Source organism: Gossypium hirsutum, chromosome D09, assembly GCF_007990345.1.
Source record: "Gossypium hirsutum isolate 1008001.06 chromosome D09, Gossypium_hirsutum_v2.1, whole genome shotgun sequence".
NCBI classification, from domain to species: Eukaryota; Viridiplantae; Streptophyta; class Magnoliopsida; order Malvales; family Malvaceae; genus Gossypium; species Gossypium hirsutum.
The window spans coordinates 37752886-37765570 of NC_053445.1; the positions used below are offsets into that span (position 1 = coordinate 37752886).

At 34.5% G+C, this 12685-nt stretch overlaps 2 protein-coding genes across 5 annotated transcripts; both read left to right on the forward strand.

Annotated features, from left to right (window-relative positions):
• Positions 1-5041, forward strand: LOC121220865 (histone deacetylase 9). 4 transcript variants are annotated; one of them, XM_041100528.1, is made up of 14 exons: positions 1-244; positions 467-579; positions 684-801; positions 1525-1599; positions 1679-1898; positions 2224-2287; positions 2966-3058; positions 3158-3266; positions 3351-3400; positions 3482-3572; positions 3935-4005; positions 4160-4258; positions 4359-4425; positions 4568-5041. In XM_041100528.1, exons 1-14 carry the CDS (start codon positions 208-210, stop codon positions 4648-4650), a joined length of 1290 nt encoding a protein of 429 aa, XP_040956462.1. In that variant the 5' UTR covers positions 1-207; the 3' UTR covers positions 4651-5041. The 4 variants fall into 4 exon arrangements, with proteins under 4 accessions (XP_040956462.1, XP_040956463.1, XP_040956464.1 ...); XM_041100529.1 differs by having other exon boundaries at positions 5-244; positions 4359-4429; XM_041100530.1 differs by lacking the exons at positions 1-244; positions 467-579; positions 1525-1599 and having other exon boundaries at positions 678-801; positions 1653-1898.
• Positions 5042-7528: 2487 nt separating this feature from the next.
• On the forward strand, positions 7529-11000 carry LOC121220866 (alkaline/neutral invertase E, chloroplastic). The gene is made up of 7 exons (XM_041100532.1): positions 7529-7836; positions 7950-8612; positions 8732-8897; positions 9004-9215; positions 9556-10049; positions 10162-10210; positions 10426-11000. Exons 2-7 carry the CDS (start codon positions 7998-8000, stop codon positions 10750-10752), a joined length of 1863 nt encoding a protein of 620 aa, XP_040956466.1. The 5' UTR covers positions 7529-7836; positions 7950-7997; the 3' UTR covers positions 10753-11000.
• The last annotated feature ends 1685 nt before the right edge of the window (positions 11001-12685 follow it).

The following is a 12685-nucleotide window of genomic DNA, read 5'->3' on the forward strand; positions in this document are numbered from 1 at the left end:
AGATTAACGGCATTGTTTACGCGCGCGTCTTGCATCTGATACACTATGTAGTACACCTGAGAGGCACGCAATTATTTCTCCTCTTCTCTCCCGCTCTATCTCTGCAACTCTCGTCAGGAGCTTTAACAATGGCGGACTCTTTGTAGCCAAAGACTTCCAGTTTCCCTCTCTTCCGCTCTTGCTTTTCTTTTCTCATTAGTTGCCAAAATGCGTTCCAAGGACAAAATATCCTACTTTTACGACGGTATCATCTTCTTCTTCTTCACTCTTCTTCCTCTCCTCTCATTTTCACAATTTATCACCCCCTTTTTATTTTTCTCTATCTCTTTTGCTTTTAATTTGTTTATTTCAATTTAAAATCTTTATTTATAATCTCCTTGTTTTCCCTAAATCTTTGAAAACCCTAACTTTGGTCTACCCCCCCCAAAAAAAATCCAAATTTAACTATTTTTCGGTTGTTTGGCAGGAGATGTAGGGAGCGTATACTTTGGACCTAATCATCCAATGAAACCTCACCGGCTTTGTATGACTCACCATTTGGTCCTTGCCTATGACCTCCATAAAAAGATGGAAATTTATGTCAGTTCCTCAAATACTCGAAACTTTTTCTAATTTTACTGGCCTAAATTTCTCTCTCTTCTTTTTCTGACGATTTTTTTCCCTTTGGTGAATGGTAAATGTAGCGTCCCCACAAGGCTTACCCCGTTGAACTCGCTCAGTTCCATTCAGCTGATTATGTCGAGTTTTTGCATCGAATTACGCCAGATACGCAGCATTTGTTCTCGAATGAATTGGCCAGATGTATGTATAACATTTTCTTTTTCATTTCTCGAATTAATATTATATATTGTGCTATCGAACTAGTTTATTCTTATTATTTCTCTCTAATTGTTAAATTAATGGGTTAAGCCTAGATTCAAGTTGATACACTGTCACTAATTGTATAGTTAGTTTAGTGCTTGATCTAATCTAAGTGTTGAAAAGAAGTTCTGTGGACTGCCTTGTTCAATATTGATGGTTACAGAAGTTTTAAGAACATAGTATTGGTGAAAGTGATAGCGATCATGTACTGTTTCTAGCAGTGATATGGTTTCATTTCACATTTCAGTTCTCTCCATTTGACAGAGCTGTTTACTTTTTTCATGCTTATATACTGTAGTTTGACTTGGGTACATTATCTGGTTTCAATAATATTTCAGGCCAAATAATGTATAAGGACATGTTAGCAATAGTCCAAAATATGAGTTAGTTAGCAGTTTTAGGCAGTAGTTAGTCATGTTAAAAGAAGGCACGTATTTGATGGTTAAGACATATATGAACAGGGTTCAAAATTTTAACTTTTATCTCTCTCCTCTATTTTCTTATTCTTTCCCCTCTTAGAAATTCTCTATCAAAATTGTCATCTGTATTTTACCCGTTCCAATGAACATGCAAATATCATATGGAGAAAGGATTAGGTTATGCTTTTCTGATGTATATGGGTTTGGAGTTTGATTTCCATCTTTTTTATTTTCTTCTTCCCAGACAATCTTGGAGAAGACTGCCCTGTGTTTGAAAACTTGTTTGAATTTTGTCAAATTTATGCTGGTGGGACAATAGGTAAATTCTGATATGGTGGGCTCTTTTTCTTAATTTGATTTGTGCATTTTCAGTTGTAATTGATTGTCATGGCTGGCAGATGCTGCAAGAAGATTAAACAATCAGTTATTTGATATTGCTATAAATTGGGCTGGTGGTTTACATCATGCCAAGAAGTGTGAGGCATCTGGCTTTTGTTACATCAATGACTTGGTTTTGGGAATCTTGGAGCTTCTGAAGTATCATGCCCGTGTTTTGTATATTGATATCGATGTACATCATGGTGATGGGGTTGAAGAAGCCTTTTATTTCACTGACAGGTAGGTTGCTTTTGTTATTGGATTGTGAATTTAGCATAGGAGCTGGATTAGACATCATTTCAAAAGTTTGAAGCTCAGAAAAGGAGCCAAAAATGCTGCTTTTTGGGTGATTTACTGTTAGAAGAATTATCCACTTGGGGGGGGGGATGTTCGTATAACCATTTGTAAGGTTTAAAATTAGATCAACTTTGCTTATTTTATGATACCAGTAAGAGGCTTAGCATCTTCATGCATCTCTGAAATGCGATTTCAGTTGTTGCACTTTTAATAATTAAGGTTGATAAATGCAGTCTCTAATCAACTTGTTGAAATTCTATTATGATAGGGTGATGACTGTTAGTTTTCACAAGTTTGGAGATATGTTCTTTCCTGGAACTGGTGATGTGAAGGTTATTCTCAATTCTTTGCTTTTTATTGGTGTTAAATGTTTTAGCAGTAACAGTAGGTAACTTGGTTTTATTTTTTGGTGTCACTGGTAAATTTTATTGTTAATATATTTGTTCACAAGCATCATCTTATAGATGCTTTGACTAAATTGTTTAACAGCTGAGTATGTCGATTTTTCCAACTCTGATTCTTGTTTTAAGTGTTTTAACTGTTCTCAATGCATTATATATATCCCCTACTAATAGGATGTGGCACTCTGGCATTATTAGTCTTCATAAACCGGTTTGTTGCTCATTGAAGCTTTTAAATTACAGCTTTTTCTAAGTACAATGTCTCAAGAAGCAAATTACCCATGATATTGTTTTACATATGCTCTTATTTAGGAGCTATACTTGTTGATGGTGCTAGTCTTTCTTTCATGCTTTTTCTTTTTGAATTTAGGGGAGAACATTTCCTAGCATATAAACTTTTCAAGTTAAACTTATTTATTGGAGAAAGAGAACTAGTGTAGTTGCGTCCTTCCTGTTATTTTACCTATTTGCTTTCAAATTTGTATAATCATGAAATTTATTATCTACATCACTTCTAACATCTTTTTCTCTGGATAGTTTTTATCAAGAAATGCTAGTATTACACCAAATTGATATTGGAATGAAATACTGATACAAGTTGTATTGAAGGACATAGGAGAAAGAGAAGGAAAGTATTACGCCATAAATGTCCCACTCAAAGATGGAATTGATGACAATAGCTTCACTAGATTGTTTAAGATAGTAAGTACTCGAAATAAAAACATATAATAGAAAGGTAATTGCTTTTTCTATGCCGCTGTATCATTTAAACCATTATGTGCAAATATAAACTTTTTGTAGATTATTTCCAAGGTTGTTGAAATGTATCAACCAGGTGCAATAGTTCTTCAATGTGGGGCAGATTCTCTTGCTGGGGATCGCTTGGGCTGTTTCAATCTCTCAATTGATGGTACTCAAATTGACTTGTAAAGGAAGGACTGTTTTTCCCCCTTAAATTGTTGATGAATGTTGGAGCTGTTGATGTTATTTGCAGGACATGCTGAATGTGTTAAAATTGTGAAGAAATTCAACCTACCTTTACTGGTATGTTGTTTGTTTGACTACCTTTTAACTGCTGTAAATAATTTGTTTTTAAAGTAAAGAGAGGAATCTTTTTTCCTACAGGTTACCGGAGGTGGAGGATATACTAAGGAAAATGTTGCACGTTGCTGGACTGTTGAAACCGGAGTTCTTTTAGATACAGAACTTCCGAATGGTATACTAAGACTATCCTCACTTGTTTTCTTGACATGCTATCTTGAAATTGGTATTTTTCCCATTCAACTTGGCGTGAAAATTGGGTTAGCTAAATTATTTTTTTAAAGCATCTAAACATATATGTTAACTCATTGATTACCTCTGCTGATATCCTAAGATGTTTTTCTTTATGTGAATGTTATGTTGATTGCTGCATCTGTATATCTGCTTGACATTGAAATAAGCTGGCTGATAGATTTTAAAGGTCTTTGGTTAGTTCTTCACTGTGTGTGGGTATGTTTTCGGTAGACAGCTGCTGTTAACATGTTCCACTGGTTGGAAGATTGGCAAACTTACTTAAAAGTTTGATATCTTGTGCAGAAATCCCAGAAAATGAGTATATCAAATATTTTGCACCAGATTGCTTGTTGAATATTCCAAATGGGCACATAGTACGTTATTTTGGACAATTGAAGTTCATTCAAGGACTTATTTCTTTCAATTGATTGGCAGCTGATATGGTCTCGATATAGTTAGTATCGTGCCACAATGATGTCAAAGAAGACAGAACCCTCATAAGCTTTCGTGTTTCGGTTGATTATGCAGGAGAATTTGAATAGCAAGTCATATCTTAAAACGATCACGATGCAAGTACTGGAAAACCTTCGTAGCATCCAACATGCTCCAGGTGTACAGATGCAGGAGGTGAATAGCAAACAACTAGTTTCCAATTAAATCTGAATCTGGACAAGCCAGACTACTTGTCAAAATATCGGTGGTCTAATGGCTATTATCTGTGTTGCAGGTTCCACCTGATTTTTATATTCCTGATTTTGATGAAGATGAGCAAAATGCTGATGAGCGCATGGATCGTAAGTAGATAACGTGTAGCCTACAGCTGTGGCATCATGCTGTGCCTTCAAGCACACTTGTTGCCATTTGTTGCCATTTGATTTCTGGTGAAAGCTTTTTCTTTCTGCATCTAATACACCTCCTTTACATTTTTCTTTACAGAGCACACCCAAGACAAGCAAATCCAGCGTGATGATGAATATTACGATGGTGACAACGATAATGATCATAACATGGACATGTGAAGTTACTCTTAGCATTTTTTTGTTAGGTATTAGCTTGTATTTTGTAGGATCTGCCTAAATCCAAATTTGGCTGACACCTCATCAAAGAAAAAATTGTGGAAGGAACCACACTATAAATTGTTCATATGCTGGTTTCAAAAATGATTTTGGTTGTATGTAGTGTTTCACCACAAGCTCTGAAGGATTTGATGAAATAGGATGTTTAGCATATTTTTTATGCTCTGCAAGTTTAAATTCTAGCCTTGTCTTCAAGGGGTAGCCCTCTGATGAACATATTGCCTTTTGCTGGTATGTTACTGTTAGTACCTAAGGCTTACACTTCCTATTTGTACATGGATATCATGTGATGTATTTTTTTTTCTTCAAAGCTTCTAGTGCGCCCCTTTGTTAATTTTACTTTATACTTGAATATGAAAAATACAAAACTCGGCCTGGGATATTGCTTGTTTTCTGGAGAAATCTAGTTACAAAGCCATTGAGATGTTGAATGAACTGTAGAAACATGTTTTCCATATCCTTGCAGAAGGCAGGTCATTGTCTATACAGAAGTTATGATTCATGAATGCATTTCAATGTCAGTTAATTGCAGTGTTTTCCATGATGAGTTTTTCTTTCATCAAACAACATGGGGTCAGTTGCAAGGCTTTAATTACAACATATTCTTCTATACATAAAGGCCTAAGAGGAAAGACTATTGTCATCATATTTCCTCCTCAAAACACCCATGTCCGTCCCAAGCTACAAATTTCAAGACTCAAAACAGGGGATCCAGATCAGTGTTAATACCATAAACACTGATCTAGGTAATCTCCATGATTCATTTCTTCATCAAGGGCATGAAGATAAAGATGAAGAGCTTATCAGGGTTGTATCGAGGCAAAACCCTTTGGGACGTTTATCATCACCAGCATGTTCCGATGGCAAAGTGATTGAGAAAACATTTTCAATGAGAGCTGATTTGGAGGATGAGAAACAACGTTCACCATCATCATCATCATCAGGGATTGGGAAGGCCATGAAGAGAGCCTTTTCAAAGAGAGCCTCATCAGCTTCTGCCGCCAACGATGTTGTTTATTGCAGAATAGATCATCAATATGACACAGTTCCAGTTGCAGACGATGAAAATACAATCATGGTGGCCCATTCAACAAAGGAGTCTGATAATGTGGGAAACAAGATCATTGAAGCTAGTAGGCGCTTCTTTGGTTTTTAGTATTATTTGTTACTTATTCAATAATATTATTCTTGTCATCCTACCTACTATATAGGACTATTCTTCCCTTGCATGGTAAATAGCTAAGATGATCCCTGCTTCTTATTATCACAGTTAATCAATACTACGAATGCATGGCATTACAAATATTTTTTTATTTTATTTTTCAGAGACAATTATGACCATTATGTATTCATGTGTGATTTGATGATAGAAAGATCTCAAGTGAAATCCATTACAACTTTTGGCTAAAACTAACTAGGGACCTCTTTATAATTAGTCCAAGATGCTTATTCCTTTCTGTTCTCTGTTCAGCACCCTGCTTTTGCTTTTGTTTTTTGTTTTTCATCCCTTTTCACACAATGGAAACACCTACGGAGGGTGGACACTATGTGCAACATCATCAAACTATGTAGGAAAAAAGTTACACAACAAACGGAAAGCAAATAATGTTGTAAAATAAAAAAATAAAAACACTAACCTGTAAGTAGTGGAGCAACCGTAGCAGGAGTAAACACTAACCTGTAAAGAGTTGGCTCAATACTTGCTTTTATTAACTCTGATGCTGGCTATGCCATCGTATAGATGAAAGATATAAAATAATTTGCATCTGAGATTTGTTTTAACAGAAAATAATAATTTGCCTCGTTTAGTTAATCTGAAGGATGAGACATAAATATAACTCACTTCTGGCGCTGAGAAAAGACCGCCCAAGGTGGAACAATTTTTCTTATATCCTGCACTCTCATCCTTGCCTACATAATGTAAGGTCATGAATACATGAGAGAAGTCTTCTTCACTTGCTTGCCTGATTTTCTACAACCAAAACTTTCCATTTATCCTTCATACCAGCAGAGCTCAAATGCACATTCTCCTTTTTCTTTCTTTTTTCTTTTTCTTTTGTTTGAGTTTGAAAGCTTCTTTTCCAACTCAACTTCTACCTTTTAGCTACCTTTTGAAAAAAAGAAGAAGCAGGGTGCTGAACAGAGGGAAGAGAGAAGAGGAAGAGGAAGAGGAAAAAATGATCTGATTATAGAGAGATCCCTAATTAACTTAATTAGAGTGATTAAAATAAAAAAAAATTTAAAGTGATTAAAATAAGACAAATTAGATTTTAAAGAGATCATGGATGTAATTTACCATTTTAAATCGTTTTTATTTTAATTATTTTATTTTTTATAATTACGTTAAAAGCAAAATATAATCATTAAATTAAGTTATTTAATCTAATTAATAATTTTAAGATTTGTAAATATTTATATGTAATATGTTTTTATTAAAAAATAAAAATTAGACTATAAATATATAAATAATAATAATAAATTCAAAAAATATATCAAAACATACTGAAAAAAATTATATGTGCCTTTAGAAAAAGTTTAATAATTTATGATTTTGTGTTGTAAAAATTTAATTGTTAAAATCTGACTGCACAGGATGATTTAGATTTAAATAATATGATATTAAATCTTTAAAAAAATATATGATACTAATATTTTATAATTAAATTTAAATAAATAAATAATAATTAAATTTCAGAGAAATGATTAAAAAATTTCTATTTTGAAACCAACATAATTCAATAATGTGTCCCTGGAAAGGCCACACGTGCAAACCTCATTGCCGCAACTCATAATTATTCATCATTTTTCAGGAAAAAGGAGAACATTATCCAATTCCCCCCTAAGTTTGGTTTTATCTTTTTATTTGTGACCCAATCGAAATTCACCAAATTGTCCCCCTACCCGACCAATTGGGCATTAGAATTGGATAATACGGTGCCGTTTTGAGTTGTCTCCATTCTGGTCCATCCTAGATTTCCTAACAAGGCGAGAACGAGCAAGTTGTTTGGATGCCGAGAAAATTCTAACATACCTCATCCAAGAACCTGTCTTTTCTCGAGAAAAAAAATCTGGGGATGGTCCTTCCTTTTGCTTCAACCAAACTGATAAATATCCTTGGATTGTACAGAGGTGAGTTTGATCCCCCACTTTCTTTAGCTTCACAGGGAACTGAATATCCATAATCTTATTATTTTATTCATTAATCGATAATTTTGCTTTTTTTTTCTTTTTTTGTTAAATAGGTAGTTGGTTGAAGAAATTAACTGAATTCAGTTTAGGGTTCAAGATTGATGGCGCTGTCAGAAGCATCTTTGTGTTTAAATCATATGCTTTTATCCAACTCTAGTTCAAATTTTGGAAAACAACGAAATTTAGGGTTAGTACAATTCCATCATAGTTTAAGAACATTGGGAAATGGAATAAAGAGGTGTGGATTTAGGAGTATCAGTTTTTGTAGTACTGATAGAAAGAACCTAACAAAAATATCATGTCTCTTGAGCTGCAAATGCCAAAGGGCTGATAGGGTTAGTGGATTAACCGCAGATGATGGAAGACCCAGATCACTTTCTATAAATGGTAAGACTAATGTGAGTAATGTTCAAGAGTTGAATGAACTGTTGCAATCCGATGGGGAAGGGGTTGCCAGTGGTGACACAAATGGGGTCGGGACAGTAGGTGGTAGGAAAGGGATTGAGGAAGAAGCATGGGATTTGCTAAAGGAGTCTGTTGTTTATTATTGTGGTAACCCGATTGGAACAATTGCTGCAAGCGATACGAGCAGCTCAAGCATTCTAAACTATGATCAAGTCTTTATCCGTGACTTCATACCTTCAGGGATAGCTTTTCTATTGAAGGGAGAATATGATATTGTTCGGAATTTCATTCTGCACACTCTTCAGTTGCAGGTAATATAATGCCCATCTTATTTCTCTGATCAAGCATTACAATTGGATTACTAGTTTGGAGCATGAATTGACGCGTTTCAATTGATTTACTGTTTTTCTTTTTAATTCTTTATTGACAGAGCTGGGAGAAAACCATGGATTGTCATAGTCCTGGTCAAGGGCTGATGCCTGCCAGTTTCAAAGTGCGTACTGTTCCACTTGATGGTGACAATTCTGTGACTGAAGATGTATTAGACCCTGATTTTGGTGAAGCTGCAATCGGCCGTGTTGCTCCGGTTGATTCTGGTAAGAGAATGTTGCGTTGTATTCTCTCTCTGGCATACATCTTGGTATACATCAATTTGTAGTTAACCCAAGAGATTAATGATTCAAATTTTTATCTCACGTCCAGGACTATGGTGGATTATACTTTTACGAGCTTATGGAAAATGCACCGGAGATCTTTCAGTGCAAGAGAGGGTTGATGTGCAAACTGGGATTAAAATGATCTTAAAGCTCTGTCTCGCTGATGGCTTTGACATGTTTCCAACTTTGTTAGTGACAGATGGTTCTTGCATGATAGATCGTCGCATGGGAATTCATGGTCATCCTCTGGAAATTCAGGTTTAGTACTTTTTAAAATGTTTGATGTGGACCTTTGATTAAGTTGCTCTTTTGAGGAATATGTTCTTGGTAGCTTCAAAATTGCCAAGAGGCAAATCTGTACCCTCTATGTAGTGCAACATTGTTAATCTTGAGGCAACATTGTTTTAAACCGGGGACCTCCTCCTCTCCTCCTTTAAGTGAGAAGAAACATCTTTATCCTTTAGTGCTCTATAATATTTTTCAGGTTTATAGTTGCTTTTATCTTATAGAAACTGAAGTTTAATGATTGTTGGCATGTTCATTGTTAAGTAGAGATATAAAGGTATCCATTTGCATAAAATGATTTGTGTTCTTGCAGGCACTCTTTTATTCGGCATTACTCTGTGCACGTGAGATGCTTGCTCCTGAAGATGGTTCAGCTGACCTTATAAGAGCTCTTAACAATCGTTTAGTTGCATTATCATTTCACATCAGAGAATATTACTGGATTGACATGAAAAAGCTTAATGAAATTTACCGTTACAAGACAGAGGAGTATTCATATGATGCAGTTAATAAGTTCAACATCTACCCTGATCAAATCCCTTCCTGGTTAGTGGAATTTATGCCTTCTAGGGGAGGTTATTTGATTGGAAACCTGCAGCCAGCTCACATGGATTTCCGTTTCTTTTCACTTGGAAACTTATGGTCTATTGTTGGCGGCCTTGCAACGGTTGATCAATCACATGCCATATTGGATCTTGTTGAAGAAAAATGGTCGGAGTTGGTGGCTGATATTCCATTGAAAATATGTTATCCTGCTCTTGAGGGCCAGGAATGGCGAATTATCACAGGAAGTGACCCCAAGAACACGTATTGCCTTCAACCATATGATTACGCTTTTTCTTGCTTCTCAGTAATCAACTATGGCAATACGTTCCTAGTTCTTCCAGCCATACTTAAAGATTATTCTTTTTTATTGCAGTGCCTGGTCATACCACAATGGAGGTTCTTGGCCAACTTTGCTTTGGCAGGTTAGTTTATTCTTTCCTAACTAAGAAAACTTTACTAGCTGATTAAACAGCTCGACACATTTACTGATTTACGTTCATATCTTTCATTGTACTTTCATCTTGAGTTGTGAAAAGTTTAACACCCATACAGTTGCGAATTGATTGAGATGCCTTCCGATCTTAATTCTCCATTAGAGTTGTTTCTTGTAATTAACATAACCATGGTGCTGTTCCAGCTCACTGTGGCATGCATGAAGATGAACAGACCAGAGATTGCTGAAAAAGCTGTAATGCTTGCTGAGAGACGCTTATCTAGAGACAAGTGGCCAGAATACTATGACACTAGAAGAGCGAGGTTTATCGGAAAGCAGTCACGGTTGTTTCAAACATGGTCTATTGCTGGATACCTTGTGGCAAAGCTTCTCCTTGCTAACCCTAGTGCAGCAAAGGTTCTTATAACTGAGGAGGACTCTGAACTTGTAAATGCGTTTTCTTGCATGCTCAGCGCCAACCCAAGGAGGAAACGCGGCCGTAAAGGGTTTAAACAGCCCTTCATCATATGAGCTAAGCTTATATTAAAGATTCTACAAAGGTTCCTATGAAGTATTCAGCTTTTTGCATGTGTTGAAAGAAAACCGAGTACGACCACAGGGTTGCTGTTTTGGCACTACCTAGCAAGCTATGTTCATACCTTGGATTATATACTATATAGTCACTATACGTAACATAGCTGTGTTTTGGCAGCTAGGTCTGCTGTCAGCTTGTTATATCCGCTTTCTAGTTTAATACATACAAACTCCAATTATATCTATATTGATATATATTTCCATTGAGAAAAAATGATGTATATATTTTCAACCCTTGGAAGAGAGAGTAGAAAAGTGAAAATAAAATAAAATTTGAGTGTGTTTGATAGAAAAGATCAAATAGAGGAAAGACAACACTCTTTTCAAATTGGAATAATAATAGTAGAGAAAACAGGAGAGTTATAAGTAAATTCAAATCATGTATCTTTGAAGATTTTATTTTCTTTCCTCTTATTTTTTAAACTCTACCAAAGAATGAATGGAAAGATAATTCTTTTTTTTCTTTCAATTTTTCCATCTATCTATTATGCACATCAATGAAAAGAAAACATATATTTTCGATCTTTCTATTTTTGTTCTTTCAATTTTTTACCCTTCCAATTTTATTTTCATCCTACCAAACAAAAATAAGAATAAATTAGATTTTTTTTACAAATAAAGGCAAACTAGATTTTTCATCTTTTTAAATAAATAGTTACTTATATTTTTATATAAATAGGTAAAAGTTAGACCTATCAAGCAAATTAGACCTTTCATTTTCCTTTAAAATAAATAGTTATTTTCATTTTTATATAATACTTTTTTATTATATATTTAATTTAATATCTAAATCTAAAATGCTATTAAATTATATTTTACTTTGTATCAGTTCTTAGTTCGTAGTTCGTGATGGTATAATTTGATTCGACTGTGTAATTATTTGGATAATCCATTTGTTAAATAAATGCAATTTGGAAACATGTGAATAGTGAACATTGAAATTGAGGGAAACCATGTTTGTGGGGAAGTAATTCAGTGGTGGAAACCATAAAAGGCGATTCAGGAACATGTCAATGGTTAACATTGAAATCAAAGAAAATTCTGTTTATGGGGAAGTAACACAACTGTAGAAACAATAGAAAGGCAATTCAGGAACATATCAATGGTGAACATTAAAACTGAGGGGAAACATGTTTGTGGGTTAACTCAGTTGATGAGTTACATTATCCATGTTTTAAAACTAATTTTAAATACAATGTTAAACTAAAAAGCTTAAAAATAGATTAAAATTTTAATTATGTATTAAAACCACATTTTCCTATAACAATATATAAAGATACATAGGAGGATAAGGACTGCGATTGTATGTTAGATGGGCATTTTTTAAGGTATGGTATAAACTATATATATATTTATCTTGTATGTGTATATATATAATGATTTAATTTCAATATTTTAATTAATAAATAAAAAGAAGAAAGAAGTTAAAATTGCATAGAAAAGGGGAAGGGACAGACTTGCATGAAAAGCAATTACAATAATATGGTGAAATTAATTAGTGAAGTTAAGAAAGCTACCCAACTTTTGCTACATTAATTGTTGATTGATACAATAATCATATGCCAGCTGGTTGCTGGCATTTGGGTAACATTCACCTTCTCATACTTAATGTTTTCACCCAACAACAACAAATATTAATGTATCAGGATACATATTTGTAAATAATAAGGGAAGCTCTATTCCTGCTAATCAAACCATTCAAGCTTTTCAACTCCCAAACTTGATGGGCATGTCCCCAAGGGTCCCACTATCTATTTGTGTGCCCTACATATATATATACACAAGTGTGGGCCAGCAACTTTTCCTATGGTGAAAAGTGTGTTGCAAGTCAAAAGAGAAAGACATCACGGCAAATTACACATAAAAGTCT

Bases quoted from the DNA above. Each gene is read 5' to 3' on its own strand.
- LOC121220866 (XM_041100532.1), top strand. From the start codon at position 7,998: ATGGCGCTGTCAGAAGCATCTTTGTGTTTAAATCATATGCTTTTATCC. The intron at 8,613-8,731 runs GTAATATAATGC...CTTTATTGACAG, and splicing joins TGCACACTCTTCAGTTGCAG to AGCTGGGAGAAAACCATGGA. The intron at 8,898-9,003 runs GTAAGAGAATGT...TCTCACGTCCAG, and splicing joins TGTTGCTCCGGTTGATTCTG to GACTATGGTGGATTATACTT.
- LOC121220865 (XM_041100528.1), top strand. From the start codon at position 208: ATGCGTTCCAAGGACAAAATATCCTACTTTTACGACG. The intron at 3,059-3,157 runs GTAAGTACTCGA...AACTTTTTGTAG, and splicing joins TCACTAGATTGTTTAAGATA to ATTATTTCCAAGGTTGTTGA. The intron at 3,573-3,934 runs GTATACTAAGAC...TATCTTGTGCAG, and splicing joins AGATACAGAACTTCCGAATG to AAATCCCAGAAAATGAGTAT.